Here is a 27,930-nt window from a genome sequence, read left to right on the forward strand (position 1 = left end):
GTCACTGCATACCGCCGCTAGAAAAATGTGCTGTTTCAAATATACACAAAAACTGGTTGACACGTGAAATAATTGAATGTGGAGGCAACCCTTTTGTGGCACTCTTATCGAAGGAACTTGCGTATCTAGGTCTAGTTTTTCTTGTTCTGCGATTGTCAGACTTCGTCATAAAAACCGAATTTCGTTTGCGCAGTAAACCATTGTTGGAAGTTAGCGCTGTGTGCGTGCGTCCTATCGGTCAGTGCCTGGGCCGCTCTACTTGTTTCTTCATACGATGCACCAACAAGCACAAGTGTTTACGCTTTTTATTGCGAAAGCAATACTAGTCGCACTTTCAGCCCGTCGCGTAGCGAGGCCGGTAGCTACCATATTAGCATATTGGATTGGATTGGATTGAATTCGACTGGATTGGGTTGTATAACCGATGCATCACCACAAGTCTAACCACAAGCATCACCACCAGCTACACTACCAGCTGAACCATGGCGTAGCTACGGATATTGCTTTCGCTATTACCGGGCTTAACCAAGCTAAGCCACAGCCATTTTTATTATGTTGATTCGATCAGATATCTCCGCATAATCTGATTGCAATTTGTCATGGAACTTCCATATGGCGCACATCTGGAGCAGTTGCCGAGAGCAGCTGGGGTTTTATATATTTATAAAGTCCGGCTCCAGTATACTAGTAAACAAAAAAACGGTGATGCATGGGCAACTTACACCGCGACTTGCCCACAGTGTGCTGAGATACGGAATCACAGTATTCGGGTTTTGTTTTGACTAGCGTCCTTCGCGGTAGCCATAACGTGACATTTTTTATGGTCCTATATGTGTAGACTCGTGTCACTGTACTTACATGAAATGAAGGAAACTATTTAACCTGCCTTATGCGTGTGGTGACAGTGAACAAACAGCGTTACTTAGCAGACGGCGGGGATGTGGAGCCTCGCTATCTACACAGGCCTGTAAGGTTTGGTTTATTGGGGTTTAACGTCCCAAAGCGACTCAGGCTATGAGGAACGCCGCAGTGAAGGGCTCCGGAAATTTCGACCACCTGTGGATCTTTAACGTGCACTGACATCGCGCAGTACACGGGCCCCTAGAATTTCACCTCCATCAAAATTCCGCCGCCGCGGCCGGGATTTAACCCGCGTCTTTCGGGCCAGTAGCCGAGCGCCGTAACCACTGAGCCACCGGAGCGGGTAACAGGCCTGTAAGGTGCCAGAGAAGTGCCTCAAAACGCAAAGCCTGGTGATTTAATCCAACCGTAGTATCACACGCCCTTAGCTATGTTTATTCCCTCCTTTGACTGAGTGTTCCTCCTACTCAATCGCTAGATAGTTGTGCCGCGCATGTCTAGTATAGTGACTTTTTTCGGGTAAAACTGAATTTCGGGTACTGAATGCACGGTGAAGTTCAAGCCCTAATTATAATTAATCGATGGCATCCGTTGTGGGCAGTTACGTCGGCTTTTTCCTTTTCTGAAATTAAATACAAGAAGGAAATTTTAGAAAGCTTCGTGCTGTCAATGCGCTTATGTTGGAAATTTTCTTTCTTAGAGGCTTGACAAGTTAGACGCGGTCGCTTTCTTTTCTTCGCAGCGCTTATGCACGGGTGGCGGACTCACTGCCATGGAATGTAAACGCCAGAATAGATAAATAAACAACCGTTGGTTCCAAGATTACGGCGGCCCGCAGTAAAGATCTCCGGGTGGTCTCGTATCAATTAATCGCGAAGCCGCCCGCACCGCGCCGACGTCCTCAAGCGCCATGCCCGCCGTCACGGAGAAAGCGCGCCGATTCACGCCCGAGCGGAAACCGAAATGCCGAAAGCCTCGCGCCGTCTCCAGTTTCCTGGCGGGAAGGCGTCGGCGACGGCGAGCATGCGAACCACACGCGCGCTGCTGTGTTCTTTGTCGCCGACAGTCTGACTGATGACGTCAGTACGACGTCACCAGACCACAGGAAAAAGAAGACGCGCCGACGTCCTGACGCACCGCCCGACACTTTCTTCTCTTATTCTTTTTTTTCGGCACGACACCGTCGCCTTCGTCATCGCAACGCCTTTGACACAAGATCCGCACCATTCTGCTTGTCTGGCGGATTAATGGTTCTGTCTCTTTCCCAAGTCGGTCCAGCAGCCGCCGTCGGCGACTTGGCCATTTTCAGCACGGCAGACATGAACGGGGCGGGAACCTTTCGCGAGGTCGCCACTCCGGAAAGTCTTCGCCGGGATTTCTTCATCGTCGCCAAAGGTCCGTGAGCGAAGCGAGGACTACGTGATCTCGGGCACGACCCTTTGTGAGAACCGTGGACGTCGTTCCATGCTTCGATTATGACCACTGCGTTATTCCATGGCGGCAACGATTGAGACATTCGTGCTGCGTTTTGTTCTTGATGATCGCGGCGACCACAGCAAAAATGGAACGTGAAGATCTTGCATGAAAGGCGCGAAAAACCTTCTGGTTAAAAATTCCCGAGGCACGCGACCCGTTACGATCCAGGTTTGATAGATAGCGATCGACAGTAAAATAACTACGAGCCCCTAAAGATGTGGAAAGTTGTCCACACTCTCCAGTGAGATTTGAAGTGTCCCGGATGACATGCAAGCCGAATTGCGTAGCCCAAGAGCAATACCAGAGGCTATCGAAATTAAAAAAAAAAAAATTGTACACACGGCGTTCACAGCATCCGCATAATAACGCAGGCATAAGTATGTGCAGGTAATAGCGTCAGTGTAATTAAATACCACTGAAACTAAACGACGAGCATTGGCTTTCGTATAGAATGCTTTACAGACGCGTAAGCACCTATTATGCTGGCTCCTGCGTTTAATAAGACAATGTCGATGCGTTTAATAAGCACGTACAACTTGAGAAATTTCTTGGCTTCCCAACTGTTTCCTTTTCCTTTCAAGTGCCGGGCCTAGATGCATAATCAAAGCGAAATCGTAGCGGCTGCATGTACCGGATCTGGCCCGAGACCTGCCATAATGTGCCTCCGTCTGAGTAGAAAGGCGACTGTCATCAGCCAAGTATATACGGGTACATGTGCACGGCAAGGGAAACTGTATGGGGCACGGAGCGAAACGAACGGGAATAAAATGTCTAGGCCGTAAGAGAAAATAAAAGATATATATGGATGGGGTGTCGCGGAACAAGACCAGTTTCCCGGCATTCGGATAGGGACTGATATACAGGCTGTATGTGTATGTATGGGGCATAGGGTATGATATGTGGTCGTCGATCAGTGGGGAAATGATCGGCCGCACGAAGCGCTCTGCGCCACCGACACCAGCCCATGGGTACTGCGTGGCAGGACGAAGTGGTCTTCTCCCGCAGCGGGATGAGGTCAGGTCGTTTCTTGCACCAAGACATCTCGGCGCTCGCTTGTCCGCCTGGTCGGAAGCCGCCGGCAGACGTTTCTCAAGGGGAACTCCGCCCAGTACGCACTTGGCCCTGGCTCCTCTTGTACTGCTGTATAGGTGAGGGGACAAATATAGACCCCGGTCAGGCGTGGCGCCGTATACGTGTCTCGAAGACTTGGCAGCACCGCGCGCCCCAGGAGGGGGTGACGGTGGAGGGGCAAAACTTCCGTCTCATTTTGCAAGCGCGTGCCCGTGTGCTTTCCAGTGTGTGTGTGCGTGCGTTTCGCGCGTCCGGAGTAAGACTTCTCTGGGAAAAGCCCATTTTAGCGACATGTCCTCGGTGACAACTGCGGCACGGACGCGCGACAGCCAAGAGCCCGATCCAGCAGCTCCAGGGGGGCCACAGTGGGGGCGGCGGGTCTGCCATGCGACGAGGCGCGCGAAGGTCGAGCAGTTGCAGCCGCGCCGATGTTCGGGGAAGCCGCCGTTTTCCGGGGGGCCTTGCTTTCCTCTCGCCCAGAGAAGGAACGGCGACCTTTGCGGCGGCAGGGACAGTGGTGGGATGAAACCTGATCCACCCGCCCTTCCTTCATACTGCCTTTTTCTCTTCTCTTTTCTTAAAGAACTGGTAGCTGCGCTAAGTACCTTCTTCGGTGTACATGTTTAGGTCGTAACAAGAAACCCTCGCATCCACCCTAGGAGAAAGTTGTTCCATGGAGTTGCCACGTACCCTTAATTAAGAAGACGCGCTGTGAGTTTAAGGAATCCGTGAGTGGGCGTGGCCTTTGAGGGCCTTTGGAGTGGACACTGTTATGTAGTGGGGTGAAACGGGGAGAGGAGGCCGCTATGGCGGCCATGTATTCGCTCCGGAGAAGGTAGAAAACTTCTGGACATCTTTGATATTCCTCGAATCAACGTGGCCCTTCTGGTCACAGTTCCACTGATGGTTGGTCCGTTCTTTTTCTGAAGCTTTAAACAAATGGCAGCGCGTTCAGTGGAACACTAGCGATTCTTCCCTGGGACCACTAATTCCGGGAAGGGGCAATGTTTCCATGTAAATAATGATATCCTGGAGTGTGGAACATTTTATTTCTTCCTTGAGCATGATCGTACGTCCTTCTTCAAAGAAGTCCTGTTTACGCATTCACAGGAAGGAATCTTTGAAATGAAAGCAAGCTCAATTTGCGCGATGCTTGACGCGACAGACGTCACTTGTAGCTATGTCTGACTTATTTCGTTCTTTTGTGAACGTGCCTTGACACGAATTCATGTTTATGGTGGCACGCGCACAACTGAAAAACTCAGGGACAGTGGCTATGGGGTTAGGCTTGATATTTTTGCCTGCAACATTACTGAGGAAGGATTGTCGCAATACATGGCGGATGAGCCGCCGCGGTGGCTCAGTGTTCATGGCGCTCGGCTCCTGACCCGAAGGACGCGGGTTCCGATCCCGGCCGCGGCAATCGAATTTCGATGGAGGCTAAATTCTAGAGGCCCGTGTACTGTGCGATGTCAGTGCACGTTAAAGAACCCCAGGTGGTCGAAATTGCCGGAGCCCTCCACTACGGCGTCCCTCATTGCCTAAGTCCCTTTGGGACGTTAGACCCCTATAAATCAAACCATGGCGGGTGAGTGTACGACGTCTGTCTACCGTAGACATGCAGATCACCAAAGAAAAAGGAACTCATGACAGCACGAACTTGAACAAGGGCATGGAGGAAAGGCTCAGGTCGTTGACGAACGTCTAGGTGCAATTTGCCTATGCACTCTAAACATTAATAGGCCCATATGGGAGTAAAAAGGAAGTAAGATATCCTCTCAGTACTCCCATTTATAAAAGAGAGTGCGGTAGAGGACGCCTTACTCCTCTTTATACTCCATTCTTTTTAGGGTGTACGAAAACGAGGCCTCTTGTCGAAGCGTTGGTCAACGGTCTTTCTTCCCCTGGTTCAAGTCCTTGTTGCCTGTGTTGACGGGCACGATCTGTACCGCCGCACTTTATCTGCCCAGTCCACCTCGCGCACAACTCTCTTCCGCTTCTGAAAACTGCAGATGGCCCCGCAAACAGGGTGCCCTTTGAAATGGGCTTTATTTCCTGCTCTGCCGACCCACTGCAACGGCCAGAGTCGCACCGCGACACCGTCGCGTCGCCCGCCCACGAGAGCCAGTGTGGAAAGCGGGCCCGAGTCGTAAACAGTAAACAGGTCTGCGGGACAGGTCCAGCCACACGCCGGCCAGAAGCGTCGCACGGAGCAAGGCTCGGGGCAGCAGCAGGTACGGCGCCCTTCCAGCGCTTGGCCCCGAGCCAGTCGGGGACGGTCGCGTTGTAACGGAGCCGGCCTCTCGCTTCCAGTCGCCGTCTAGACAGCGCGACGCCCTCCCCCCTCGTGCGCCTGTAGCTGCGCCTTTTATTTTCAGAGCTGTCACGTCTGTCCGCGGAAGTTTTCGCAGCTCTTCATTGGCCCGACGCGTGACGTAACGCGCGGCCGTGACGTGTCTTGTGCTCCTCCACGCGCGCGAGGACCCCCCACCCGCGCTGCTCGCGTCTCCGTTACTCAACGCCTCGTTAGTGGGCGGTGTGTTTTGCGCCCCTTTGTGGCGGGCGCTCCTCTAACGGGGCGGCGTGTCGTGTCGCTAGACCAGGGAGCGCGCCTGTTAGCATGCACTGCAGACGCCCAGGGCGCAGCGCTCGCCACGCCTTCGGGCGCCCCGCCGCTGTCTGCGACGCCAAGCTGCTGAGCGGAGCTAGGGAGAGTTGTGTTCAGGATTAGAACAAGGCCGCGATCAAATGGCGCTGTACGATTCAGCGATTACTACGTTGTTTCGTTTCCAGCGGAGTATGCGGCGTCGCTAAGTATGACACTGCCTCTGCTGTCGATATTCTAGCGACTGACCAACGGTTCTTTTTGGCTTTCCCACGTTGCTCTAGTAATAACGTCGCTGGCTACCTGCAAAACGACGCTAACGCACTAAACTTGCATGATTCTGCTTTAATGGTGCGCGCAATGTTGTCTCGAGAATCACGTGAACATATTTCGCTGCATAGAACACACTACCGGTGGCTACAATACTCAATTTCAATAATTTGCCGTTCCGCAATTCGTATGACGTGCGACACTGATGCGAAGCCGACTTTACATTTCTTAAAGGGGCCCACTGTTGGCCAGTACAACATTTCACCATTCACGAAAGAACGCGGAAGCTAACTGCCCACTTCGCTGTATCCGTGAATGTCACACGCCAATTCACTGTCCCTCGCATGATCCGCTGTCTGAAGCTGGATACGCTGAGCAACTGAATTTCATATTGCGGGCCCCTGAACGGAATCCTGATAGTCTGGTGACACACCGCTCAAATCGGGAGAAGCCAACTTTCGGGGTCCCTACCAAGTTACTTGCAGGCATCGCCGTCTCACGATGGGGCTTCAGCTTGAAATCTAGTCTGAGAGGAAGTTGCTGTCTAGCCGCGAGAAGCGAACAACCACAGTGCTTAAACTTTTCTCAAGATGGAAGATGAAAGTCTGCTCAACAAATTACAGTACAAAAAACGGAACTTTCGTCTACTACTCCCTGCCTCTGGTGGTTGCCTTAGTACCCCTGTAGTTTATAGGCGTGCATCAACTATTCCATATATTCACGGTTCTTCAAAATCGTTTCCGTGAACATATTCCTCTTACGAAGTGTAAATATCCGCCAAAATCGATATGTTTTCTCATATGCGACCAGGCGCAAAAGTGTACAAATCAGTCCCCAAAATGTGGGTCGTCAGTCCTCCATTATTATGATTACTTTTTGTTGTTGTTTTTTTTGGGGGGGGGCGGTGGGGGGGGAGGGGGTAGGTCTTTTTTATAGAAGCCTGTAAGGTACATTCTTCTGTGATACTTGGGCCTTGAAACAAAATGAAACGGAGGCCACTACAGTCCAAGATTACCAATGCACATCTGAGCTTAATAAAAGTGGAAGAGGTAAGCCGACAAAAAAAAAATCTATTGGAGATAAGCGGACACATTACAGTACTTTTAGCTACAGAGTTGAACCACTGAAGCCGAAAGGCGTGCCGATTAAATGAAAAACTCCGTGCACTGTCGTGGGTGGCTGTTGTGATTTTGTGCAGGCGGTGTCGTCCTTCAGACGCGTCCAAAGCATGCGGCTGGCAACGAGACAGGACCGCTACAAGGTTTGCATCTGACTGTCAGCAAGCTTCCTGACATACTGCAAGCGTACACGAAGTAGCAGACTTCGGTGAACCTTGCCTTTCAGAACGACCGTACGGTTCGACATAAATCAACGACAGCCTCACTGCTTGCGACCGCGCGGTGCTAGGCCTTAATCGCTGACCGAAGGAGACAGACAACCTTAAGTCTGGTTTGAAGCATCGTTAGTTTTGCCGCAGTCAGACTGATAGCGGAAGGAGCGGTTCGACGGAGACCACGTCGGCGCACCAGCAAGAGCAGCAGCAGCAGCAACCAGACGAAGGCTCGCGCAGTACCAGGCTCAGAGCGCCCTTGGCGCGCCGCCGTCTGATGAGGCGTCGCCTTTCGACCCCCCAACCGTTCGTTCGGCCAACGAACGATCCTCGCAACGAAGTGTGCGCGCGAGCCGAGATTGCACTTTTGCGTGGCGGCGGCAGCTTGCAGTCTTCGGCGAGCCGCTTCTGCAGCAGCAGCAGGAGCCGGCGTCTGGGTCTCCCTCCCGGTACAACCGCCGGAGGCGACGGCGAAAAATGATCTAGCCATCCCCCTCCCTTCTTCCGTTTCCCCTCTCTCTCTCTCTTTCGGTTTCGCGCCTCCGTCTGGTTACGTCACGTCTCGTCGCCGTCTACGCGCTTCCATACTCACACCTGTCTGCCCCCCCTCCCCCTCCGCCGGCGGCCGAAACGCGAGCCCCTAGTGGCGACCGACGAGAGTGCGTCGTCGCCGCAGACGGTCTCGCGCTGCTCCCACCTCGGAGCGCTGTTTGTTTCTCTTTCAGGAGAAAAACAGCCAGGGCTTTCGCTCTTGCTCCACTTCGGATCCCTGCGGCGCGCCCTTGACTTCATCAACAACAACGGCGTCTGTGGCACCAGGGCCCCGCTTTCCTCACCTGCCACGCACGACTAACAGTGCGCGTGTCGACAGGTGCGACTTCGCGCCCAAAAGCTGCGACGCTCGAGGATCTACGATATGCACCGGTGTCATAGAGCGTGCGGACGATCTGCACTCACTCTTGGGAGGGCCTGAAACGCTCTTAGCTGCCACGCTGGGAGATGCCTTGCGTAGCAGGAGCACGTGGGCGCAGAGTCTCCGCTCGACTCGAACCAAACACACCACTCGAGATCACTCACTCCCTGTTTATATTGTGTCTGGCGATAGAAGCCTAGACGCCCGCTATTTGCGCGTCTCTTGCATTTGTGCGAACACGATTTTAGCTAAAAAAAAAAAAGAAAAATAAGTAGCGTTTGTTTTCGTAGTAAGTGTGGCAGTAAGTGACCGAGGCTCGAGGCCGTTTTCAGCGGTTGCTGAAAGCGCGTTTTGTTTATTTAGCTCTTGTAGGAAACCAATGTAAAAAGAATCCCGGGAAAGAGATGAATATAACATTGTGAAAGGCTCTGCGTCAGTATGATGACAAAAGCAGACCTGAGAGGCAAAGAAAATAATCAGGCATGCGTCCGGCTCACTTCCGTACACGCAAGGAGGAGTATATGGGGAGCGAAGGAAGGCTATAGAAAAATCATGCGCGGTTTTGTGAATGCGCGCTCACAAGAAAGAAGAAAAAAGATACACTCCTTGTATATTTAACCACTAACTCAAGCTTGTCATTTTCACTTTCCTCTTCTTTGTAATTATTTTTGTTGAGAAATCAGAAGTGTGGCCCGCACTAGCCCTGCCAATGTTAAAATGTTCGCTTGCATTTGGTTTGCTGCCACGCTGGCCTCCTGAACTCTTGCCGGTTTTCACGTTAAACGTAGCTGACGACACAGATATTCACCGCTTAACGACAGCTTGCCGTGATTATTGTTGCTCGCGTAGCAGTGAAGTGATGCCTGCCGTTCCTGAAAGACGCCCCTGCAGACATCATGTCGCTTTCTCTGTAGAGCTTTCGTACGGACGGAAAAGCTAACTCACAGAAGACGTCCGTGAAATGTGCGGAGCGAAAATGGGGGCACGCAGTGCAGCATCCCAACCTGCGTTGTTCACTATTTAAGCAAGTTAATTATTAAACTTCCCGTTTCCAAGAGCTTTCGGCGTTGTTATGAAGTCGTATAGCTTCCACCTGTGATACACCACACTCAATACATTTCATTTGTTTCACCATATATGGTTGGGAATCTTGGACAAAAAGCTGCTCGTGGCATCTTCACGAGGCCCAAGAGACCATAACACGGTACAGCAGTGCGAATTTGCTAACTGAAGACAACATGAGGAAAAGAAAACAACTATTCTGACACATTCGAACACTAGTATATACAATACAAAACATGTGGCTCTTTATGGTAATACTGGGGCAATGTTATCGGCAAGATGTTCAATATACAGTATTAATACATGACAACAAACACTATTAAAAGTTTCAACAGCAAGTGGTACACGTTATCAAATAGCACGGCACGTACATGAAAACACTTCACATTTATGACATAACCTAAGAAAATCACGACATAAAGCTCAATTATTACTTTAAAAATAAAGCAAAATACGATCAACTGACGCTAATGAAGAACTGACTCTTAGGCTTGTGCTCAGTTTTATTTTTTCTTCGCCCCTTTTTGTTCGTAATTTTTTATCGCGTGTTAAGAAATTGTTGACTCAAATGGTTGAACGTGGGCTTGGAATTGTTTGGAATACTTGATTGGAATTGAAGGAAGATTATGTGCCAATGATTTTGCTTATAATTATTTCGAAAACTCTTCCTTCCCCTGTTCTCTTCAGCGTTGACTGCGGCTGCACTCGTAAATTTGCGACGCGGTTATGCTGCCACGTTCTGGAGACAGGGGAAGAATTTCTCATTACATCCATATTTTGTTCTCCAACCGCGCACTGTTCGTGTACTGTAACGCTGCTAGGGGTGATCAGGGTTACTTTTGGACAGCGGCCTCACTGATTAGACGATAGCGTGACGAAGTTGTTTCCTTCACACTTGAGAGAACTCAGCTGGAGTGAGGTCGGCTACAATTTCCCGGCTTCAGCAGCTCGGTTGTCTGAAGCGAGCTGCGGACAGCAGTCATTCTCGCCGCTCCGGGCAGCGACTAATAACTATCCACGCACGAAACGCGCACGCTGGATCAGATGCAGTGATGGATAGCAGCGTCGCGACTGCCAATTTGTGAACCCCAGTCAGAGCTTCTTTTGTTGACGAGCCCAGCGTGCGAACTTCCTGTCTGTGGTTACTCGACTGCCGCGGTGTTCACATTCCATCTTGTTTCGTTTTTTTTTGTTTTTTTTTTTGGCGTCTAGGTTGGCACTGTCTGCCAGGCCAGTCAAATAGAGCACCGGAGTAGCAAGAGATCTTCTGATCTTCCCAAAGTATGTGCAGAGCCGACTAAGGAATGTTCACACAGTATGCGTTACATTAACCTGCCCAGTGGCACGTTTTGGTCTCTATTATACTGACCGCAATGGAGTGTGCAACTCCTCAGCCTCCGCATAAAACTCAGCTCAAAGCCATAGACAGCAGCAAATAATTTGCATTGCTCTGATAGGATCGCAGCGGTACAATCATTCATTAGTGTCCAATCTGTGGTTCATGAGTACAGAAGAACGTGTCGAGGACATCGAAAACCCAGACTTCAGCGGTGGCCTCATATTTTGAGCATATGCGTTGTATGCGAGTAGTGAGGAGTTCTGTTTTTAGTGCCGCCGGGTACATATATAGTTTTTCGATGGATTCATTCAAGTTCTCCGTTGGCCTGGTGCTAGGCTTTCTCTGGGGTGCATTAAGCAGGCTTAAAAGACAGAACAAATCACCAACTCTTCGAAGCGGCGGTTTGCCCAACTTTCCCAAGCATTACACCGTAGAGAATGCCGAGCGCCATGTTGAGGCGAAGCTTATGCCCATTAGAAAACCCCAGGTGGTCGAAATTTCCAGAGCCCTCCACTACGGCGTCTCTCATAGCCTTAGTCGCTTTGGGACGTTAAACCCCATAAACCAACCATCCATTAGAAAACCGCTGGTACCTGCCGCACTGGGAATCGAACCTAGCGCTTCCCGTGCACCAGGCGTATACGGTGGGACAACAGTGCGCTGCGGATAATGAATCTTGCGGTGTGGGGACAACCCTGGGATCAATTCGCTCCGTTCCCTGGATTCTACCTGAACGTAAAGCCGGCACCTGCTCAACCGTGAGAAGCGGAAGTGGGAGCGTGATAGAGAAGAGGCGCCGCTCTTTCCGGAAGCCAACTGCGCCGTTTCGCGAGCATCGCACCACCCGTCGCCTCCACTCACCGGCGGCAGTGCACTTTTTTTCCCTCCTTTTCCCACGCACGATCACCGCCGCAGAGCCGAGCGCGAAGGAATGCGCCGTTTCGCGCGCTTGCTGCCCACGGCGATCGATTGCGCGTGTGTAGAGCGGACCGCGTGTTTTCGTTGCGCACCGCTCGCCAGCAACGGCGCAACCTGGCATTCGTCTCGTCTATTTGTGTATTTGTGTATTTGTTAATACATATAAACCTTGAATTGAAATGGGCAGCTTTATAAGAAGTGATCGACTCCACTACATCGTTCGCGCATAGTATGTTTCGATTCTGCTAATCACGCCGGTCAATCGATCAACGACGTCTTTAGGGACAGGACTGGTTTAGGTTACTCAAACTAAATGCTTTACAACTGAGCCAACTAGCTCACCACCAGTGTGCTCTACATTAATAAGGTCCTAGCATTGAATCGCTCTTCTGAAATTTGATCTGAGTGCAAGAATTGGGACACTGGGTGCGGTGGGCAACCACCCCTTTTGCCCCGCGCTGTTTCGGAGCCCTAAATTGCGGCCTCATAATGGGTCCTAAATCTCATCATACCGCTAATGTCTCACATCATGGATGGCACCACGTATTCTAATTTTAATGTCATTTGTTCCTTCCAATCCACTCATAAAATCATGTCTGAATGTTATGTGGACGTCTGATAGACGTGTGATGGCCATTGAGGCACATGCCACGGACATTGGAAATGTCTGTGACGAGTAGTACGTCCATATGACGTCCTGCAGACAGCGATGGATACTTAGGCCAGGGTTTAGCAGCAATAAATTCCATTGCTCAGCTACGAGGCTGGAGTAGTTCCTCCGTTGTTTAGTGCGCAAGGCAGTATGTTTACGTTCTATTTAGTCAATTAGTTTAAGCGTTTTTTTTTTTCACACCAACCACAAGAAACTCTTGAGACGCGCCAGAGACTGCGCTGCCTCGGGCGAGCTGCTTAATTAAGTGGCTGATGAAGCCACTTAAGCGGCTGATGATGATGATGATGAGGGAGGTTTCCCGATAGCAGTGCAAATGCGGCCGCAAGGTTCTTCGTCGCCAACGTCGCGCAGAGAGGCATGCTGCTTGCGAAGTTGTCACCACGGGCAAGGAAACGGCAGACTGAACTTACGTGAGCAATTCTAGACTGCAGCCAGAGATCACCAGGAAAGTGCTTACAATCCACGGACTAAAGGCTTCACGAAACCCTTTACAAAATAGCAGACGGTTTAGCACGGAGAAGCGCGGAATATTGTGCAGCAGCACTAAGGCTTTTAGTCTGAAGGCCTTCACTCCAAAGGTCTTTACCATAAGGACTTTACCATAGAGGTCTTTGGCGTTTTAAAAGGCGTTTTACCTGAGGTTCTTTACTCTAAACGCATTTATTTTGAAGGGCGTCAATGCATGAAGTTTTGCTGGTTGGTTTTGCAAAAAGAGACGAGAACAAGAGCGCTCTTGTTCTCGTCTCTTCTTGTCCCGTCTTGTGCGCTAAATTCTTGCGATGATATCTTGAATGGCCTTCATCCAGGTTAAGGCCTGCCAGGTGTGTTTGCCGCCTGCCACAGAGCAGGCTTCAGGGGCACACTTAAGTACGTGCGCAAGTACGTAAGTAGCAGACCTTCACGCGCGTGCGACCTGTATATATTTATATTTATCATGTATATATATAAATAGATTTATTGTCAGTGTACTCCCCCTCCCCCTGTCCTTTCTACTATCCCCTCTCCTCTTTCTTTTCACTTCTACACACTACCTTCTATCCTTTATTTCCGCTGCCCAGCTCAGATGCTTCAGCAGCGAGAGCAGATGCCGGGGTAGAAAAAATTCTTTTACCTTCCATATTCAATGCAAAATAAAAATCACTACTGCTACTAGTAGTGCTACCGCACTGAAAGACGAATGTTGGCAAGTTTGCAATGTACATCGACGTCGAACGCAAATCTTCGCTCGCAATATCGTGGAGCACACGGGGCCATTCATGCTCGTCTGCAGTTGAGCGACCCCTCTCGGCGTTATGTCACCGACGAAGTCAACCCATACATGGCAACTTGCAGAACAGCTATCCCGAATGCGCGTCGGAGACTGCCAACGGGTCGATACACCCGGCGCTGCAACACGCGGTGACCTGACGAGGGGCAGAAGCCCGCGTGCGGTTGTAGACACCGCTCTAGCTGTCGAGGACCGAGTGAAAAACTGCTGTGTAGATATTTCGGCCCACGAGGTTTTTAGACGGCTCAGTGAACTTCACTATGAAAACTTCCCCGATGCAAGATCCCAGAAACAATGCGCATGCACTGAGAGTGGGGCGTTTTGTGCGAGTGCAAAACCTTACTACTCACGCGAAAATACGCTAAAATTTGGCTTCCTCCTTTGCCTACTTTAATTTTTTTTCTGCTCTGTTCTACACAACGAATTGCTGCTTCCCTCAAGAGAAGGTAATTCGGCTGGATTTGTGACGTTTTCTTTGTGTATTGCCACTGGCACGCAGCTTTATTATTTTCCCTCTCTATTCTATATCATCTTCTAAATATGCTCACTCGTGCGACCGATTGTACGTATTTAGTTCATCGTATTTTGTAGCGAATTATTTCCGGGTACCCTCATTTACCCCCTCTTATTACCGGGAACTGCGACCTGTGATTTTAGGGCCGATACCAGCAAGCAACGCCCTTCGCCGGCTCTGTTGTCAAAGTTGGTTGGTTGGTTGGCCTCAAGTAGAATGGCACATACCCACTACGGGGGAGTGGCCAAGACACAGGCGGTGAACTGTTGGAATGATTAAGAGTTTTAGAGGTAAAGGAGTATTAATAGGGTATAGGCTGACAGATTGGACGACGCAAGCGGCTGTAACCAATGGAGAGAAGAAAAAGAAGCAAAAAAAAAAAGATTGGCAGTATAGTTGGAATTGCGGCTCCAAGAGTGCTTTCGACGATCCATGCTTCTATATGCCAATTTCTGTGTCATCTTGAAATACAGTGCGGTTCTTTCTGCTTCTTTCGTTGGAAAGATTTCGCCTGATAAGGAGTTAATTTTCAGCTCTGCCCCATCCTTTCTGTATTCCCGCCTGCTTCCCTGCATTTCATTCAGTATCCAATCGTATGCTCGTAACCAGGTTCGACGAAGCCGGAGAGATTTGGCGATTGGAAAACAGGTCTCACAACCTGACAGCAGTTTGCAATGCTTTGAATGCGGAGACTACTTTTCTCTGAGGCTGAACTGCTTTTCTCAAATTATAGAGCAGCTACGGAGCTACTCTTTGAATTTAGGTTATCTGCTCAAGATGAGATGGCGACGTTTCTACACACACGTGCCTAGATCTGCAAGCATGAACATTCGAAACGTCCGATGGGGTCAACAGTCAAAGAAGTGAATAATATATTGCCGCGTGCTCATGGGAGAGTAGAAGACGAGGACAAAGTGTCCCTGTGGGCGAGTCAGCCATTTTCTCGCTGTGCAGTCTACTCTCCCATAATCGCTATATCGCGAACTTTTGCCGCTTTTTAAGCGAGGCTTGTTTGCACTCCTTTTTATAACTTTCTTTCCTTTTTCATTATTCCTGATGGCAAACAGCTCGAAAAAAAAAGAGCACGCTGCAATATATTATTCACTTCTTTGACTGTTGACCGCATCGGACGTTTCGAGTGCTCATGCTTGCAGATCTAGCCTTGTGCGCGTAGAAACGCTGCCAACTCATATTGAGCAGATAACTTGATGGCGGTCATGAATTTTTACTGCGCAAGGGCAGCTGTGGCCAAACAGCGCCATGGCACAAGGTTTTTTCTTCTACTCAAGGCGGGGCCAAAGACCCATTTCGCAAGCATTTCACACTGAAGAAACCGAGCCACAGGCAGGGGAAAGCTTGTACCCGTTGTATCAGCGGTTGGTACCCAGCGCCACTGGGGATCGAACCCCGCACCTCCCGCATGCGAGGCGGATGCTCAGACCACTAGGCCACCGCTGCGGTCGCTGATGACTTGAATTCAAGGAGTAGCTCCGTAGCTGTGCTATAATTTGCGAAAAGCAGCTCAGCCACTTTGCTCGCACTCAGTTAGGCTTTGCTTCTGCGGTCATCAAGCCTTCGTCCTGACAGCGACTGCTCCCACCTCCCTGCCAGTAAAGGCCGCGGGCAGACGTTCTGAGTAGTTCTTTCCCCAATGAAAATACAGTTCACTAGGGCTGCTTGAGCATGTAGAAGGCTACGCAAGAAGGGGGACACATCAAGTATTCTTGCAGTTACTTAATGCACAGCATTGTATACCAATAAACAAATTGTTCATAAAGGTCTCTGTGTCCCCATTTTGGGAAGCATGGGAAGGACGGGTGAGGCGACTCACCTGTGGCGGATCTCGTAAACGGTCACGTTGTTCCTGGACTCGGCGAAGCTGGTGTTGGACACGTTGTTGGACAGCTCGTCCGCTCTGCGCTGCAGCATCTGCGCCGCCGATGCGTTGGGCCGTAGCAGAGGAGTGGGCGAGAGCAGCTGGAGCGCGGGGGCCGACGTCGACTCGTTGCCGCAGCCCGTGGTGCCGGCGTCTGCGGTGGCCGTGCCCAGCACCGTCCACGCGACCAGGAGCAGCGAGCAAGCCAACGCGGCCAGGTGACCGCCGCTTCGCAACCTCTGGGTCGACCACATCTTCTCCGGCTGGCCTCGCAAGACTCTGGAACAGCGCAGGGTGTTGAGCCCTTTGGAAGACCGCTTCCGGTAAGACCTCTACCGGCTGTCCTCGTCTCGGTCAGCGGGATTGGGACGGCGGCCTGCTGAAGGAACGACTCGGATGTAAGCTCCTACCGTTCACCTGTGATGGGAGACGACTTGCAATGCGCCTACAGCACAGCAGGCTGCGAACACCCTTCTGGCACTAGGGTACTCTGACAGGTAGAGAGCATGCCACGATCGGGCTGTGCAACGGATCGGCGCCGCTTCTTATAGGGGAGCGGGTTTCCTCTCGCCCGCGCCGCCCTCTCCGCCCAACAGTGCGCCCTCTCCCGTTCCACACCGGGCCAGCTGAGGGCAGCAGAGAGGCGCTGGAGAGGAGATCCGACCCCCGCGTGTTTACGTACGCTGCGGTGGTGGAGCTCACTTTCAGACAGAGCGTTTGCCTCCTTCGCTCGGAGGCGTTCCTCTCGCCTCTAGTCGTACCACTTGACGCGCGAGAAGCGACAATGTCTCCTTCGAAGAGGCGCGGCATGTAAAGGCAAAGAAGACAAAAGCCGATAGCCTAATCACATCACAGAATGCGCCTTTCGGCTCGACAATGCCGGAAGAACGCTGCCCGTCACCAATCTCGGATGAGCGAGAGAAAGTTTGCTGCTGGTGAGGTTGCCAAATAAACGGACCGCTGAAATATCGCTCGTAAGCCGATCCACGCTGTTCAGAATCCCTCCTTTGCAAAGAAAAGAGACCTCATTTGCTCTTCTATTTCGGCACGCGACCAGGCTCTCCTCTCTTTTTCCGTTCTTCCCCCTCTCTTACTTCGCCCCAAGACGCATGCTGATCATTGCCTTTCCCCCATCTGTCTGCCCTCTGCCTCTATCAACCTGAACCGTTATCTCTTGTCTGCCGGCCTGTCTCGCCGTCCATATTTCTTATGGACCGTGGACTCTTGAACGTCTCTCTTCCTTTTCCCAGCAGTAGTTTTCGCACTTGGGCGCGCGGACGGGCAGACCGAGAGCGTTTGGCGTGGCCGCTTCAGACGAACCGCCAGTAGCAGCAAGACGAAGCTCAGTGTCGGGTCAGTGCTGCTCGTTTCAGGGGCCGTGTCTGGGTCGCGGCTCTGCTTCGATCGGCGGCCGCCCTACATCGTTTTCACCGGCTTCATACGAACCGGGAGAGAAAAGGGAAAAGGCAGCGTTGCTCCAACTTCGGAAGAGATGTGTCGTGCACGCTTCTTTCCGGAGTAACAGACAGAAGTGCGGTTCCCGGGACGCATAGTCTCGGAGGCTTTTTTCTTTAACAGTTGGACATGCTCTTGTCGGGATCTAGGTGTTTAGGCTTTAATGGTGCTGGGTTGAAATTGGGGACAAACTTCGATTACTGAAAATTGAGGTTGCGCATCGAGGGGGTACACGCGAATGCAATAATTTATGGTTTCAGGTACCATTGGACGTTGTTTTCATACCTGTTCGCATAGTTTACACGTAACTATACGACAAAACGAGGTGCTGTTCGCTCTGCTCCCACTTCGGGTCCAAACAGAGATTTGTTCAGTCTGGGTAAACTGCGCCCACCTGAGAATGTTTGTACTGTTTTCCCTTGCATGTAGTTTTTTTTTTTTTTTAAATCACAGCGGAAGCTGTGAGTAGCACTCGCGCGAAGCTTCCTCTGACGGAGGGATCATCGCCAAAATGTAAAGACCCTTTGCAAAACTCCGTAAGTCAGCTTTCCTGCACAGCAAATGCCCGTTTACCATGGCGACGCGGATCGTCCTTGGCGGAGGAGTTGGGTGCAGCGCTTACGACTTCTATTCCATGCCTTGTGCTGTGCACGCATTGATGAGCAGTACTTTGACACAGCTGCCTCTCACCCTTCCTTTGTGGTTACAGCGGGGAGGGTGAATTGTACCTGCAACGCGATAAGAGCTTAATCCCTTCATCTCCTTAATCCCTTCCACAAAGGGCAGAAGCATGCAGGAAAGGGTGCGGCCTTAATTTGACTAAAGATGTCTCTAGCGCTGCACACTATTTCTACCCCCAAAACCGGTTTGGCCGCCATGGTGAAGGGGTTTCCTCTCTGGTGAAGGGGGCCCTATCAGAGAGAACTTTGAAGTGGAAAAGCAGTTTTGGGCTCTCTTCTTTTCTTTCTTTTTTTTTTTTGATGACGCAGAGAGTTCTATGTAACAATGCATTCTGCAAACACCCCTCCTTACAAAAATACCTCGTCGAAGAGTTGCCCACTAATCCGGCCTGGGGAACATTCCACTCGAGTTCCTCAGCCTAAAATTCCATAAATGACACGACGAAGTTACCTGTTTACTTTTTGCATTGAGAGAACAATATGTACTACGGCTTGCCTCTTAGTACTAAAGTTACAGTCGAGCGAGAGAGCAGTTGCCAGTGAGCGCTGTTGTTGTGGGACTTATTTTTGCGTTGCTGCTTTCAGCTGTTAAGTAACGGCATCTTAACGACTCGCCTAACTGTCACCGGTGCCTCTCACTAGGGGAAGAGGGTTAGAGGAGACGGCAGCTGTCTATGAGCGTCGCCACCTGCTCCGTGGTGAAGACCTCGCCAGCGGCCGATGATCGATCGCTCGCTTAATGTCGCCCACGCACAGCGACTCTCGGACGCGAAGATTGCGCGGCGCTCGCTTGTTTGCGTGTCAGTCGCAGTATCGGTTAACCCAGAGACCCGAAGCCCGCGTCTCGTCGCGGCCGTTCAACTCGAGAGCTCGTCCTGCGCCAGCTACTCCGCCGCAGCTGTCTCAGCGCGCGCGGCGGCGGCGCCCGACGCCGTGATCTCTGCGCACAGCACGGGGTGTACGCGCTAGACAAGCGTTCAGCCACTGGGCACTCGGCCAGGGGCTTGGGAAGCTCTGCACACAGGTAGTACACTCGGACCTTCCTTCCATTCCTAAGCAGAGGGTGTTTCCGCTCGCGGCTCATTTGTGGTGTGTTCCTAATATTCTAACCTGCGGTTTATTCGAACTGACACTGACGCCCTGTTAATCAGGTTTACGATCGCGCTCCTCTTAATTAGAACTCCGGATAACTCAGCTTTTTTTCACGCGTCGCGTTTTAAATTAGGAGGCATAATTAACTTCATTTACATCCGCATCTGTCTTCTGTCCACGCTGTCGTCAGTCGTGACGTCGTTTCTGCACCTGTTCGTGAGTGCAGAGGTGAATGGCATGAAACATTAGCTCAGGCTTTTCTGCCTTGATATGTGAATGAACATCCCTCTCTCTCTCGAACTTTCGACCAGGTCATTGCACGCATGGCGCAGCGTTTTGAGTAACGAAGCGGTTTCTAGTGCGCTAGCACTTACATTAGCCATTCCCGCCATTTAGCCGTTGTGTATACTTGTCTGCGTCTCTGTTTTTGGGAAGCCTGCTCACTTGCCCCCACCGGGGGTGGAGGCCAACCTGCCCAGGTGTGTGTGCGTGTGTGCGTGCGTGTGTGTGTGTGTGTGTGTGTGTGTGTGTGTGTGTGTGTGTGTGTGTGTGTGTGTGTGTGTGTGTGTGTGTGTGTGTGTGTGTGTGTGTGTGTGTGTGTGTGTGTGTGTGTGTGTGTGTGTGTGTGTGTGCGTGCGTGTGTGCGTGCGTGCGTGTGTGTGTGTTTTCCAACCTTCAGTGATGGGCGCAGTCCGTCTAGGACAGTATAGGGTCCTGTGCCCTACGCGGTTTTGGTTCTGGCACTTGAATTTCCAGAGTAATAAACGAGACATCCAGACGAGCAGTGATCATTCCACAACTATACCTTTCCCTTTAAAACTTTCAGAGCTAACTCAACAATACAGCAATACAAATTTTGTTTTATATTTTAGTTTTCGGTTTGCTTGTTCTTGGAAATGTACTTCGTACGTTTCTATCCTAAGCGACTCCATTTGGTATGTTTTTTTGGAGGGGCCAAAAAAAGGAGAGGCGTACTTCACAGGCGCACATGTCAGATGCACTTTATTGCATTTCGCTTTCCAGGTTTACGCTCTTCTATGGTGACCACTGGGCGTTATTCACGCTTGTGCTAGAAAAGATCTCCACCTCGGCCTCCCTAAAAAAAGAAAAAAAAACTTAGATACGTGCCTGCTTTCGAGAACGTACTATCCCCTGATTTATGTGAGCCGGAGATCGGGCCCTCTTGTGAATGGTCCATTTTAAGGCGGAAGCCTTTATTAAGGCGGAAGCCTTTAATGTCTCATCGTTGTAAGCAGCAGTTGTCGACAGAAAATGTCACGCTTTTCAATTGGTGGAAACGGTCGTGACGTCACAGTGCGCGAATTTCAAACGGGGCCAATTGCACTTTGGCTAGTAACCATACAACCAATTGAAGGGATCGTATAGTGATGCTCCAAGTAAGGGACAGTGCTTAGTTAATTGCTTAATTACCCAATTAGCCTATTTAGCTTCACTAGTCAGGCAATATAAATAAATAAAAGCGATTAAGAAACTGGCCGAGCTCAGGAATCGAACCCCGATCTTCGGCGTGAGAGACGAGCACGCTATCCACTCCGCCATGCCAGCTCGATGGTTTGGAATGAACAAAGGCGCGTCTAGTGAATACGGTGTCTTCACTCACTCTCATCCTCCTCCATTCCCTTCCGGCGAGGTTTAGGTGTCCACCGACAAATGAGAGACAGATACATTTCCTTTCCTCAAAAACCAATTTACCGACGAGCGAGGCGTAGAACCGAATGGGCGATGGAGTTCTATGGACTCCTTGGCAGCTATGGACTCCTTGGCAGCGTTGCAAGACGCTGTCGCGTTACACTCTTAGGGGCGAAGCTTAACATCTTAACCACACATCAGTGACCACACTTTAGGTCAAAAAAGTGCCCCCCTGAATTTTGACGGGTGTCCACCGAGATATGTGAGACAGTTACTGCGTAATTTCCTTTCCTCAAATACAATTTTCATTTTCTTCATTACGGCTCCTCTTTATCTATATTCTTTCACTCCCACCTCCCTTCCTCTACGGTGCGGTTCAGGTGTCCACCGAGATGTCACAGAATTACTGCGCCATTTCCTTTCCTCAAAAAGCGTTGCGTTCAAAGGGCAAGGCATCGCGCCGAACGGGTGGTGGCGTTCCGTGGACTCCCTGGCAGCGCTACAACGCGCTGTCGCGTTCCACTCCTAAAGGCGAAGCTTAAGCGTCATTAATTAGCAGTTAATTAGTATTCAGGCATTAATCAGTGATTAACAATTAATTAGTGATTTGCCATCACTTAGTAATTAGTACTCAAATATATGTGACGCCACCAGTGCCACAGAAACAGCGAAGCTGGTGCGGAAAACGCTTCCGCCTCTACCCACTTTAGACAGTCAAAGTGCCCCCTGAATTTTTAAGGCGGAAGCCTTTAATGCCTCATCGTTGTAAGCAGAAGTTGTCGACAGAAATGTCACGCTTTTCAATTGGTCGAAACGGTCGTGACGTCACAGTACGCGAATTTCAAACGGGGCTAATTGTACTTTGGCTACTAACCATGCAACCAATTAAAGGGATCGTATAGTGATTCTCCAAGTTAGTGGGACTTACTTAACCAATTAGCCTAATTAACCTTTCTAGTCAGACCAGATAAATATATAAAACCGAGCAGGAAATTGGCCGAGCTCGGGAATCGAACCCCGGTCTCCGGTGTGCGAGACGAGCCAAGAAGGCGCTGGACGAGCACGCTACCACTCCGCCATGCCAGCTCGATGGTTCGGAATGAACAAAGGCGCGTCTAGTGAACACGGTGTCTTCGTTCATTCCCATCTTCCTTCCTTCCTTCCCGTTACGACGAGGTTTAGGTGCACACCGAGATATGAGAGACAGATACATTTCCTTTCCTCAAAAACCAATTTACCGACGAGCAAGGCGTAGAACCTTTCCTCAAAAAGCGTTGCATTCAAAGGGCAACGCATCGCGCCGAACGGCGTTCCGTGGACCGCCTGGCAGCGCTACAACACGCTTTCGCGTTCCACTCCTGAAGGCGAAGCTTAAGCGTCATTAATTGGCAGTTATACCCCTGTCAAGCGCGCAAAATAAAGTGCACTTACGAAGAGTGTCACTTTCTAAAAGTGCACTCTAGCACAGCTAAACGGCGCAACATAAGTGCACTCGCCAAAGTGCGCACTCATGTCGGAGTGCGTTCACAGAACGCACCTTGAGGGCTGAGTGCGTAGCCTCGCTAGCAGCGACTTCAAAGGGACAATATGTGTAGTGCATAAAAAGTACTTACAACTTTATTTTACATGCTATAACACTGTTTTATTAAAAAAATTAGTTCGTTATAGCTACAACCGAAGCAACAAAACAAAGGAACGAGATCAGATGCAACATCACCGCCCGCCGCCATCTTGTTTGTTGCCGCAATTATGGATAGTCTTGGCTGGTCTTGGCTATTCTGCTATTTATATTTTTTTCCATCGTTGTAAACTGTTGAACCTCGTTTTATTCGCGCTGTCACGTTAAGCAGACAGTTATTATGAGTCCTTTTTCTTTTCCGTTGACCTCTTCAGGAATTCCGCTCATTTTCTGACGCCATTTTTTTTTTTTTTTTTTGCTACGAGTGCACTTTGCTTTCCCGTTTAGCACCGCGTAGCCCAAAGTTTCACTCGGGATGCCGAAGCGCACTCCCCGTAAGTGCACTTAACTTGTGCGCTTGACAGGGGTATTAATTAATGCACCGACAGAATGTGAAGTGAACAATCGCGTAGCAGAATGCAGCACTCAGGCTTTCACCTTTCACGACTTTAGCTGCTAAAGTTCCTCGTAATTTTCGGCAATGTGATGCATGTAGACAGAGCAGTGGACGCTCCTAAGAATACGCCATCTGTAGACACACCATCCGAGTGAGTTTGGCATTAGGCGCTGTTCAGGTTCTGCCATCTTTGGGCCAGGATCCAGGCCAGTCATCGAGATGGCGTTTCTGAGCACGTGACCTTGGGAATATGCATTTTACTTGCAACGTCCAGTTATACGAGCTTCATCTGGGGCGGAAAACTACGTTTTGTGAATAACGAGAATGTCAAGTATGGCTGGTAAATTGTTTTTTTTTTTCTTTTCAGAAAAAGAAATGCTTCTGCAACTGTCTCACTTCTCGAAGGTCCCTTCAACCGCTTCGTGAAGGAAGGGACGAAGGAGGGAGTCAGAGAAGAAAAAAAAGAGAACTGGGTGCCGTAGTGGAAGGCTGCGGAGTGATATCGACATGCTGGGGATCTTTCACGTGCTCTGCTATCGCATGGCACACGGACGTCTTTTGTGGTCTGCCTCCATCGGAACGCGGCCCGGGTGCTCCGAAGTATGGCTGGAGGACTGGTGAGGAAAGGCACGCTAACTGTGATAGGGTATGGGGGAAGGTAAAGCGGGGTTCCGCTAGAGCACTCACAAAAAAGATGAAAATTGGTGATATGCAAGGAGAGGCGCAGTAACTGCCACACTCTTATGGACGCCTCAACTAGCGTGGCCAGGAGTTCGGGACGGTGGTCTAGTTCACTTGTTTTGTCAGGACGTAGAGGGTGACAAGGAAATAACGGCTGTAGTAAAAGAATACACATGGCGGTAGTGAAAGTTTCATCTCAGAACTCCATTATCAGTGCGATGCAGTGTTAGATTACTCGGCTACGGCGTGACCTTTTGATTATTCTTTTACATGACATTTATTACAGTGAAATAATTTTCCATCTTCATTTAATTATATTTACAAAGCTATTAGGAAATGGCATCAAAGACATCTCAAAAACGCCAAAGCAGCAAAGCTCTAGAAGGGAGGCATGGTTGGGCATGCCACTAAGAAAGAGAGCATACTCTTCCATGAGATGAAAAATCATTTCACAGAAATAACAGATTCACAGTGCTGGTACATCATTCGAGTTTTCCATAAGCTGCTCAGCCTAAACAGAAAACAAAAAATATATAAAGGGTAGATCAACATATCGCACTCCAGTAAGGTATCATGTAGCATGCGAAGGTAATTAAATTCGTTTTTGCCACAGCATTTGGCCTTTACAATTGATGAAGCTATTCTCATTTGTTTCAGGAACATCACGGAGACGGAAATTTACCGACGACACAAAAATGCCATTTTTCTGAAGCCAAGCGTTCAAAGGCAAAGTAAAGTTCACGTTCTCTTCTTTCCTTGCACCAGAGGTGCCCCGCCAGAGACGGTTGGTTTAACTCGAAGACTGAATCTTCGCACCAGGGGTGCCCCGTCAGAGACGGTCTTGTGAGGAGTTGAGATGCAGGGGTAAGGCGAATACTTGAAGTTTATGTACAGCTATTTAAAGCATATACAAGTTTAGGCACTCGTGACAAATTAAAGAGCAAAAAGATGCAAAACAACAAAAAGGCGGAACTGGCTAACACTAGGGGAGGCCCCTACTCGGCATAGCCGAAGATGCATAGCATCTCACCTTAGCCCAGAACCCCGCTTCCGGCTCCGGGGCGCGGTTTTAAAGCCCTAAAGGCCCGGCCCACATTTGGTAGCTTCCAATCATGTTACACTGCTCACATGATTGGTTTACCGAGAGCATGGCCAGCCCTCCAGCTTCCGTAGGGCAAAACGCCCTTTCCATTTCAAAATAAAAGTAAAAACAAACACAAATACACATTCGTGCCAGCGCGTGCGCGAATCGGTACCGCGGGGCGGGGGGACACCCGTATTTCCCTGCGCATTCGCGAGCGGCCGCGTTCCGAGAAAGGAGACGCTTCGCTTTGAGCGCCCCAGCCGCGTTCCGATGACCCCGCGTACACTACCGATCCCTTACACGCCCTTCCCAAGATTCTACAAAGGGCCCAAATGGCACTTTTAGAATTATAACAAAGAAGGGATCGGTGTCGGTCACGAAACCACCCTGTGGGTGACATACCGCAGCTACACAAGCACTGGCACCAACAAAACCAAAGGCAAAATAATGCACACGGGCACAAACACAACATTACGCAAAATACTTAGGGGCACCAAGAAAACATAAGCAAAATGCACACTCCAGTACACACAGTAGCATGCCTGCCATGCGCCGTAACACGGCGTCCAAGTTGGTGGGTTGCACCCAATTCACCACCTCCAAGTACACACTCGTCCTCGCGAATGGGCACACATGCACACAGACACTCGCAACCGGAGCGTTCATTGGCACTCATATTGGGTCCGTAAGCGGCCACGTGAGCCTCCTTAGTCGCACCGCGCGTCCCGCGTTCGAGCCCACACGTGTCTCGATCGACACGATTAACGCCTAATGGCCGCTACGCTCATTACACTGGTGCCACAGCGGGGCAAGAATTCAAAAATTGCTGCCCTCCAGGATCGAAAACGTCCTGATCCTCGATAAGTCCAAATACCTCAGCACGCGACACACTTGAGGGCAAGCTTTCTCTGGCGCGCCGGTACGAACCGCGTGCTGTGTACGGAGCATAGCCCTTGCCATACCAATGCGGCCGGTCTCGCTGCGCTTGATTTGGCGACCTGCAGCACCGAACGTAATGTTCCACGTACCGACTTTCAACATGAAAGCCTCGCCCTTGCCTCCTAGTAGTTTGCCTCGCTTCGAGCCATTTGCCTCGTTCCTGCAAGGGCAAACATTGAAACTGCCGCTCCCTACTTTATAGGAGCTTGCCGGCTTCGCGGCATCATCTGACTCTGAGGCTGTATGAGGTGACTCGTAGTCACTTCATCCGAATTAGCCTTGAGTCAAGTCGTCACGCACTTCCTTCTCCTCGAAGGACCTGGTCGGACGCCCATCGTGTGCGTTCGACAATTGCGCGGCGCTCCGCCCTGTAGGCGCAACAGGCCCACCTCCGTTTTCTGGCTCGGATGGAACGCTCTTTCCATCAATCACGCTACGGGGCCCTTCATGCCCCATGCCCGACGCGGTGTGCCGTTCCAGCAACGTTACACTTTCTCCTGTCACAAGCTCGCCGATCTTACATCTGTAGTCCCTGGCCGCTTCATGCTGAACGAACGGCCCTTTTCCGCGGTTTCCTTGAGATCTCGTTTTTGGAATTGTCAGAGTGACTTCCAACAATCCCAAACTCGCGTCCGCGTCCCTGGTGTCATTTGGAGTAGAGCTAACCTGTGCAGCTGGATCGTCGGAGTGCGCGTTCACCGCCTCTAATACCGCGACGCTGCGTTTCGTCACGATACTTTCCTCAACTGCGGTTCCAGCTTCGCAGAAATCTGGCTCACTTTTTACTTCTGCCTGGCTGTTTTCTTGACCTGTGCTTGACAGGCATATATATGTCTTTGCCTTCCAGCATTGGCGGCCTCTCTGCTCGGGACTCGGAGCAGTTCTCCCTGGCTAGTTGACTAGCTCTCCTAGACTCTTTGAGCTTAGCCAGCTCGAGCTATAGCTGCTGGCGCCTTGCTTCTAACACCTGCAAATCCGGAGGTTTTTCCTCGCATAGCGGCGCCTTTCCTCCATTCACTTTTGCAAGCTCAGCCTGAAAATAAGCTAAGCGCACCTTCGCCAATTCTACTCGGTACCTCACATCAAGCGAGGGCCGGCATGGATAACTCTCCATACCGCCGTCTGTACCCCTCAACTGTCCTACCGGCTCGAACACATGCACAGGGACGTGAACAATGCGACGAAGGAAACTCACAGTTTCGATGCGTCGATCCGCATTGCCAGCTTCCTGGTGTCGGAGTCCACCTCCACTTTCACCGGACGCTGCGATGAGTTGTCGCACGCCGCTGGTCCTGTGCACGTTGTCGTCACTTGCTGTGACCCGCCGGTGACCGTCAAGTTCTCGACGCGCTGCTTTCCTTGACCGGATGCAGTCCTGCGTCGCTGGACTACTGCCGTGGTCCTTGCGTCCTTGCCGCCGTCTCTCCGCAGGTCCGTTCACGAACGCTGACCTGTTGCCTTGTCGTCGCCTTTCTCCCTGCCTTCAGTCTTCTTCCTGCGCCGTCTTCCGATGGCCGCAGGATCCTGTCGACTGCGCTAGTAAAGTTCAGGTTCTCTTCTTTCCTTGCACCAGAGGTGCCCCGCCAGAGACGGTTGGTTTAACTCGAAGACTGAAACTTGATCTTCGCACCAGGGGTGCCCCGCCAGAGACGGTCTTGTGAGGAGTTGAGATGCAGGGGTAAGGCGAATACTTGAAGTTCATGTACAGCTATTTACAGCATATACAGGTTTAGGCACTCGAGACAAATTAAAGAGCAAAAAGATGCAAAACAACAAAAAGGCGGAACTGGCTAACACTAGGGGAGGCCCCTACTCGGCATAGCCGAAGATGCATAGCATCTCACCTTAGCCCAGAACCCCGCTTCCGGCTCCGGGGCCCGGTTTTAAAGCCCTAAAGGCCCGGCCCACATTTGGTAGCTTCCAATCATGTTACACTGCTCATATGATTGGTTTACCGAGAGCATGGCCAGCCCTCCAGCTTCCGTAGGGCAAAACGCCCTTTCCATTGCAAAATAAAAGTAAAAACAAACACAATATTTGCTTTTCCTTTATCCAGGCTGTTACGCCCGACGCATGCCGCAAAGTCGCCCGAGGACCGG

At 50.7% G+C, this 27,930-nt stretch overlaps 1 protein-coding gene and 1 long non-coding RNA gene across 7 annotated transcripts in view; one reads left to right on the top strand and one right to left on the bottom strand.

Moving 5' to 3' along the window:
* LOC149341805 (uncharacterized) overlaps positions 1 to 27,807 on the bottom strand; it is a 50,521-nt gene extending 22,714 nt beyond the window's left edge. The window contains exons 1-2 of one of the 5 annotated variants that reach the window (XM_089544003.1): positions 27,027 to 27,807; positions 16,131 to 16,454 (exon numbers count right to left, since the gene is read on the bottom strand). In XM_089544003.1, coding sequence (XP_089400129.1) covers positions 16,131 to 16,454; positions 27,027 to 27,049 — 347 coding nt within the window. In that variant the 5' untranslated portion in view covers positions 27,050 to 27,807. Of the gene's footprint in view, positions 1 to 16,130; positions 16,555 to 27,026 lie in introns of all 5 variants that reach the window. The other 4 variants (XM_089544001.1, XM_089544006.1, XM_089544005.1 and 1 more) reach the window with 4 other exon arrangements.
* Positions 1,878 to 25,087, top strand: LOC149341806 (uncharacterized). 2 transcript variants are annotated; one of them, XR_016282966.1, is made up of 3 exons: positions 1,878 to 2,256; positions 23,495 to 23,744; positions 24,466 to 25,087. It is a non-coding gene; the product is annotated as an uncharacterized LOC149341806 (long non-coding RNA). The 2 variants fall into 2 exon arrangements; XR_016282967.1 differs by lacking the exon at positions 1,878 to 2,256 and adding an exon at positions 19,281 to 19,334.
* Positions 27,808 to 27,930: the final 123 nt, after the last annotated feature.

The sequence above is a fragment of the Amblyomma mixtum genome, chromosome 5 (assembly GCF_055824585.1).
Source record: "Amblyomma mixtum isolate Tamu chromosome 5, ASM5582458v1, whole genome shotgun sequence".
Taxonomy (NCBI): domain Eukaryota; kingdom Metazoa; phylum Arthropoda; class Arachnida; order Ixodida; family Ixodidae; genus Amblyomma; species Amblyomma mixtum.